This window comes from Sander lucioperca, chromosome 13 (genome assembly GCF_008315115.2).
Source record: "Sander lucioperca isolate FBNREF2018 chromosome 13, SLUC_FBN_1.2, whole genome shotgun sequence".
In the NCBI taxonomy this organism is placed as follows: domain Eukaryota; kingdom Metazoa; phylum Chordata; class Actinopteri; order Perciformes; family Percidae; genus Sander; species Sander lucioperca.
In genome coordinates, this window is record NC_050185.1 from 30,686,318 (window position 1) to 30,694,228 (window position 7,911).

The 7,911-nt window shown below is 39.9% G+C and overlaps 1 protein-coding gene across 4 annotated transcripts in view; it reads right to left on the reverse strand.

Annotated features, from left to right (window-relative positions):
* The window catches only part of usp28 (ubiquitin specific peptidase 28), a 30,677-nt gene extending 22,793 nt beyond the window's left edge, over positions 1-7,884 (reverse strand). For 2 of the 4 annotated variants that reach the window (XM_035990787.1, XM_031307926.2), the window contains exons 1-4: positions 7,699-7,884; positions 5,837-5,914; positions 3,664-3,784; positions 1,172-1,259 (exon numbers count right to left, since the gene is read on the reverse strand). In XM_035990787.1, the coding sequence (XP_035846680.1) occupies positions 1,172-1,259; positions 3,664-3,784; positions 5,837-5,914; positions 7,699-7,743 (332 nt within the window). In that variant the 5' untranslated portion in view covers positions 7,744-7,884. The remainder of the gene's footprint in view (positions 1-1,171; positions 1,260-3,663; positions 3,785-5,836; positions 5,915-7,698) is intronic. The other 2 variants (XM_035990786.1, XM_035990785.1) reach the window with 2 other exon arrangements.
* Positions 7,885-7,911: the final 27 nt, after the last annotated feature.

Consider the following 7,911-nt stretch of genomic DNA (forward strand, 5'->3'; position numbering starts at 1 on the left):
CCTTTATAAGTTAAAGGTAAAATCCCTTTAAAGTCTCTCAGGAAAACACAAACTGTATTGCAAGACAGAAGCCAATGCCTGGTATGCTTGCTTCATAATGAAAATGGTAACATGTTGATCTTTAGCAGGAAATGATTATAACGAACACCATCCTAGTTTTGTGTGTTTTTTAATGCATAGCATTTTCTTTTTAGCACAAAACACAAAGTACAGCTGATGAGAATGTCAATAGTTTTGAGCTATTTGACCACAAAACAAAAGTATTGGATGACTTAAAATGTTGTTGACACATTTCACTCTTAGCTGAAAATTACCATAGGAGAAAAACCAGGGGAAATTTCTTTAAACCAATCACAATCGTCAATGGCGGTGCTAATCACCAGACGGAGGCATGGTGCCGCTGCGAAATAGCCTCGCCTTTTGAACATGTGTACGTTCAAAAGTAGTTTTAGTCGTGCAACAGAAAACTCAGATTGGACAGATAGTCTAGCTAGCTGTCTGGATTTACCCTGCAGAGATCTGAGGAGCAGTTAACCATAGTCCTCAGAAATCCACCAGAGTTTAAAATCACAACACAAAGGAAGCGAAAGGTAACGGATATCCGGACGAAAAGAGTGACATCCGGCAGAATTTCCGGCAGCAACGGAGCAATCTCGGAAGTGGAACGTCGTGGATATAGACAAGTGGATCATCAATGACAAGAATCCATCCAATAGGTGTCGAGATATTTCGAGATATATGGACCAACCATTCAACTATCTTAACGACATTGACAACCCTAAAGCCACGGTGATAGGGTGGCTAAAAAGTAAATGTACTTAAGCTTTTAGTCGAATTTCCTTTGTGATATCCTCTGATCGACTGCAAGGCTTCAGGTTGATTTATACACATTATAAATATTTATTTTAGTTGGTTAGTTTTAGTTTAATTTACCACTGGTAATGGTTGGTTTATGTGTTTTCATTCAGCTGTAGGCAGATACTTTTGCTGGTTGTGTAATAATCTTGGTATAACCATTAATTTAGCAGTTTGTGAGCCAGAGAAGAAGAAAACTCACAAGTGTCCACATCCACTGTTTCCAATTTCATACTATTCTCCATGACAGTCAGCAGTAAAAAAAAAAAAAAACAGTAACAAAGAAGGATTTTATAAAAAGCAGGTTCTCTTGTACCTATTTAATTCTCTCTCCTCTTCCTGGGCATTGTGGGATTCCTGCAGGCTGAGTTCTATGGCAGTCTGCAGTTCATCTTTAGGAAGTCCTGAAGAAACAGACAACAACGAGTCAACCAACAACACACAATTCTAGTTAAAACAGAACAGAAAAGGTCCGGAGCGCTCAAAAGTTCAAGCAAATAATGAAGGTGCTTCTTGGAAGGGAACTAGAGCTGCAAAGATTAATCGATTAATCGATTAGTTGTCAACTCTTAAATTAATCGCTAACTATTTTGATAATCAATCAAGTCGGTTTGAGTAATTTTTAAAGACAATTAAAAAATTCAAAATTCAATTCAATTCAAAATTCAATTCAAAAAATTCTTTGATTCCAGCTTCTTAAAAGTGAATATTTTCTAGTTTCTTCTCTCCTCTGAGACAGTAAACTGAATATCTTTGTTTGTTGTGGACAAAACAAGACATTGGAGGACGTCGTCTTGGGATTTTGGGAAACACTGATCCACACTTTTCACCATTTTCTGACATTTTATAGACCAAACAACTAATCAAATAATCAAGAAAATAATCAACAGATAAATCGACCATGAAAATAATCGTTAGTTGCAGCCCTAAAGGGAACACAAAAGTTCAGTTAATCTTGTTGAGATTTTAAAGACAGGTAGAAATAATCTTTCCCATACCAAGAGTTAAACCCAGGACGCCTGAGTGAAAACCAGGAATCCTAACCGCTAGACCATATGGGACAGAGGAAGGAAGGAAGGAAGAAAGAAGGAAAGAAGATGAAGCTATTACGTTTTTTTTTACCCCATCTCTGAGTGTGGCCATTGAGAACAGGTATAAACACAGATGTGCTAATAGAAATGGTCGAATGACATGTTGTACAACCTAGTTAGTTTGAACCACACTGGGGCCCTATCTTGCACCCGGCGCAGTGCAGCACAAAGCCTGACGCAGGTGTCTTTGCAGTTGTCAATTTCCCGTCCAGCACCCACGTTGTTTAAATAGCAAATGCACCTGCGCCCATCTGTGCGCCCATGGGCATGCTGGTCTTACAGGGAGGTGTGTTCAGGTGCATTCTTGGTGTATTGCTATCTTGAGGCAGCTGGAAGTGATCGCGCCATTGACCAACAAAAACCTGGTCTAAAGTCAATAGCACAGCATTTCATTGTTATTTTAACAGCAAATTAGTAAAATGCTCCTAGGCTCGTGCACAGCACACAAACATGCAAAAGATTACAAATATAAATATTACGGTGCAAATCCGCCATCATAATAGCAATGCGCCAAGGTACAAACGCGCCTGGCTTTTAAAGGGAACGGGAGATGACACTCTGATTGGTTTATTGCATGTTACGCCCAAAACACACCTCTGATTAATGAAGACACTAAGAACAACCCTTTTGAAACATGTGCCCGGTGCACGGACCCTTTTTTCCGCCGTCAAACTAGCAAAAGTGGATTTGGACACGCCCTAAACGCACCTGCGCCAGGCGATTCACGCCGTGCACTTAGATCGTTAAAATAGGGCCCTGAGACTTAAACAACACAAGCTGGAAACCTAGTTTTTGCTGACCTCCAGTGGTTCAAGTGCTGAACGTGCTTCAGTGATGTAGATACTGTAGGTATGGGTGTGTTTTTCAGTTACTCTTTAACACATAAATGAACCAAGCAATGTTACAGACTCCATGTCTGAAAGTACCTACAAATGGTCCAAAGAAGTCGAGCTCTAAACTGAACAAAGCCTTACTGATTTAGTTATTGTAGTATTGTATTGTAGCTGACATTTACATTAGAAGAGTAGAAGAGCAGTGTGTCCCTCTTCCTGTTTTGAGACTATGTTAATTTCCCCTGTTCCTTAAAGTAATCAAGCATAATATTTGGTAAATATGGGTGTTTGAAGTGTAAATCTCTTGTTTCTAGTGGATTAATTTGTTTACAATAGAGACAGAATGCATTTAAGTCCCGCAACCACCGGAGGGGAAAAGAACCCTCCGCTCTCCATTAATTTGTATTGCGTGAATGTTCCTTCTCGTCAATCTGCTAGCGAACAACAGAAAAATGCCTAAATGGTGCTGTGTGGTGATATGTAAAGAACCCATAACTTAAGTTTTTATAAGCTGCCGACCCGAAAAACTGAGCTGTTATGAAGACAAAAGTGGATACAGACGTGAGGAAGCAGCAGGAAGAATGGTAAGACTGTGGGATCCTGACACTAATCTTTCAGAGTATGATGCGATGCGCTCTGTCTCTATAATAATACTTTCATTACTAACATACAAGCCTTGCATTGCCAGGCCTTGCTCCATAGCGTGTGTCAGTGCTGGAGTACGGTCTGGCTACACCGCTTATCTATTCTGGGATAGGGAAAAAACGCTCTGGCTTGTTTGTAATTTCTTTAAACCAATTATCATGTTTTAAATATGACAATTGTTTGACACTAAAGTGAACACAGTCAGAATTTTGTGCATGCTTGTTTTGTTGCCAGTGTACCTTTCTGGCCCTCCCAGGCCTCTGCAGAGGTCCCTGACTCCTGTGGCTCACCAGGATCCTGAACCTCTGCAGACTGGGTTGTCAGCAGTCCAACAGCATGTCCGACGTCACCCTGACTGGCCTTAAAGACAGGGAACAAGGACAAGATAAGGGCAGATATTCCAGATATTATAAGTGTCTGCATTAGATTTAGCAATTACAATACACCACAAGTATGAAACAAACACATATGAAATACAAACAAAACTAAATATAGCAAACGCTGAGTATTTAGAAATAATTAGAGCTGCAAAAATAATCAGTTATTCGATTAGTTTTCAACTATTAACTTAATCGCCAACTGCCCGTTCAATCCCCAGACCGGCAGGATAAAATCTGGGTGGGGAAAGTGAAAGAGTCCCTCCCTCATTACCACCACTGAGGTGCCCTTGAGCAAGGCCCTTAACCCCAACCGCTCCAGTGGAGCTGCTCAGTGGCCAGCTTCCAGGTAAGAATGTGTAACTGTGTGAATGTGAGAGGTCGTCGTTGCAAATGAGAAGTTGTTCTCAATCGACTTACCTGGATAAATAAAGTAAAAAAAAAAAATCAAAATAATGGACAGATTAATCGTCAATGAAAATAATCATTAGTTGCAGCCCAAGCAATAATACAACTATGTGCTCGCAAAAAGTTGATTAATTAAGATAACAGAGAAAAAAATCCTTGTTTGTGTTTGAAGCCAGCAGTAGACAAACATTTCTAGTTTTTTCTGAGAGCTTGTGTCCCTCCCAAACCTGCGAGCTCCTGCTGTTTCTCTGTCTGCCCCTGGTACAACAGGTTGGACGATGCCTGCCTGCCAGACTGTTATTGTACTGTTAGTCAATTATCACTTTTATGAGGTTCCTGTTAACTCAAGCTCCTAGGGATTTTTTCGTTTGCAGTTGTGCTTCAAAACATAAGCGGTGTGCTGGACTGGAAACAAGGCCCCCTGGGGGTGCTTTGTAATCAAAGAGTGTTCCTTTAGCATTAATTACACGACAACAGCAAGGGCTATGTTTTTTAACCAACTAGCAGAATGTTTCTGGATTCCCATGACATTTTGTATAGATTAGAGCTGCAAAGATTAATCGATTAGTTGTCAACTATTAAATTAATCGCCAACTATTTATCAATCGATTAGTCGGCTTGGGTAATTTTTTTATGAAAAGACAAAGTCAAAATTCCGTGATTCCAGCTTGGGTGAGTGAATATGAAGTGAAGTGAATATTTTTTAGTTTCTTCTCTCCTCTGTGACAGTAAACTGAATATCTTTGAGTTGTGGACAAAACAAGACATTTGAGGACGTCGTCTTGGGCTTTGGGAAACACTGATCCACGTTTCCCCTTTTTCTGATATTTTATAGACCAAACAAGTAATCGATTAATCAAGAAAATAACTGTTAGTTGCAGCACTAGCATAGACGTTCATGTTCTCCACATGATGGATTGTAAGAACGCATTTAAGCTCATAACATGACACACCATAGGTCACCAAAGACTTTTTTCTCTTACAACATCCTCTGTTTACATGTAATACACCACAGCTGCGAGGGCTCAAAAAGCAACTTAAACTTGGTAATTTGGTTGTCTTAACAGTGAGCTTTACAGCTTCACAGAGCATTGCTGCAGATGCTGTTGGTTAAAAAAAACAAAAAAACAACATCCTTAGACATTTTGATGTTAACAAACTTTACTGCATATACATGCGCTGATCAAATCTGATCACTCTAATACATAATTTCTAAAATGTCCTGTAAACATGTTTCACTTCATCAAGGTAGGGAGTAGAGGATAGGCCTTGTTACTGTCCAACTGCAACTAAACTAAATTGGGCTTGGACAGTAATCAGTATGCTATAAGTAATCTTAGTAACAATAAGTAATCTTATAGCATGCTTATAGCAAACGGATCCACCAAAAATGCCTTTTGGTTATTTTGAAACTGTGACACAGTTGTCTATCTTAAAATGGTTGTAGTGTTTAGTATTTGGATAATCACAATGCTGTAATTATGTTCCACTTGCTTTATAAAGGTCATTCACTGGCTTGCATTGTGGCAAAAATAACCTCCTAGTACACACAAGGGAGTCATCATCCTTTGTCTTATCACACAGTGTCAGGGATCCTAAAAGCTGATGATGAGTTCTTAGGGCTTACATTCAAGGCTCTGTAGAGGATCTGTGGGTCCTGGATGCCAGTGATCTCCATCAGCTGGTTCATCAGGATTTTGCTCTCCTGAGGGAAAGGATTGTACAAAGGGAAAACAATAGTTAAGTTTATGATCCTTCATGCAGCGCGCCAGCCAAGGTGTTCTTGGCGGCACTCGCATAGTTTGGGTTAGTGATGGACTGGTATTTGACTCCTATTTGGGCTGACCAAATGGGCAAAACTGGGCCATAAGTGGGCTATATATTGGGAGCAGTAATATATATATATATATATATATATATATATATATATATAGGCAATTTGGCCTATTTTCTTCCACTGTTTCTCCATAAAAGGTAGATTTACTATTTCAAATGGTTGAACTAGCCAGTGTTACCAGTGTTTAACCCTTGTGTTAACCAGCACAGTCATAGATTGCACCACGTACTGTTGTTGGGAAGAAATTGGGGCCCATTTGCCCCCCCTGGCCTCCTAACTATGAATTGTCACCTTCTTTTTTAACAAGTGTATCCTTGGTGGGGGTGACATGTTGAATAAACTAATTTTAGCCTACTGTTTCCTTTAAAGTAAACTTACGAAATGTATTGAGGCAACCAATTGTGTGCCACTCCACCAAACATCCCATTATCCACGTTTAAAAAAAAAAAGTGTAAACACAAACTCTCAAAGACTGTCATATGTTTTGACCTCATAGACATGGACGCGAAATAATAAAAATAAACAACATAAGTCTTCTGAGTCAGAGGTACTATATAAAGCCCCAACAGCAGGTGGACATGTCAGGGTGTCTCTCTCTGTCTGTCTGTCTGTCTGTCTCTCTCTCTCTCTCTCTCTCTATCACACACACACACACACACACACACACACACACACACACACACACACACACACACACACACACACACACACACACACAGGAAGCCAAGAGCAGACTGACCAGACTTATATGGAGTCTAGGGGCTATCTGAGACCCTCTTGGTTAGTCTCTATTTTAGGCTACTGACATGGATAGCATAGGCTTCTGTTTATCATTGCACTCACCATGCCACCATACCATACCTCTCTCTCTCTCTCTCTCTCTCTCACACACACACACACACACACACACACACCTCCTATGTCCAGAGACAAACAAACAATATAAAAAACACCACAGAAGTTCTACTGTATGAGAACATTTTACTTTTAGTACATAACATCATTAGAAGTTTGTCTCAATGTACTGTGTATGCTGCAATAGCAACTACAAAGGCCTATTGATAAAGCAATAGCCGGCGACAGAACCAAATAGCCTACTGAAAAGTGTAAATGCTAAACTCTACAATAACATGGTCAAAAAGAAATGAAATCTTTTACAGCATGTATTTGTAGGCTATTGAAGTCCTGTGCCCTATGAGACCAGCAAATGCCAGAGATTTAGCGAGCAAATAGGCAAAAGCTTAGATTTGATTTTAGCTTCTTATAAGAAGCTAAAAACAAATGTAAGCTTTTATAAATAGGCTGTGAATGTGATTAACTGTTAGCTAGCTAATCAGCCACATCATTAAAATACGATTGTGGGACAAGTAGCCTAATTCATATCCAAAGTTTTAATTTTATTAACATACGAACTCTTTGGTGTATTTTCTGTGTGCCGAATTCAGACGTCAAAATTAAAAAATTATCATAATGTTTAAAGGTTTTCTTTTCTACCCAGTGTTTAGCTAGCTAAAGAGTTTAGCATTTTTAGTAGACTAAGGTTTGGGCTTCGCACAACAGAGGGGTTAGTGTTAACGTTAGTTCCTCGGCCATTCCGATGCAAACATGCCACTTGTTATGTTAATAGCGGTTCCATCATCCTTTGCGCTCACCGAGTTCGTTGAGTTTTCTCCATTTTCAGTCTGTTCACCTCTCATTGCAGATAAAAAAAGACCTCAATTTCGTCCTGTTTTTAACCAAACGCTTCTGCCCTGACTCCAAGTCAAACCAACTCCATCTGTCAAACGCAGAGCGACCAGGCAGCTGCGCGCGCTCACCTGTCAGAACACGCGAGTGCACGAGAACGACCCCTAAAGTTAACGCGC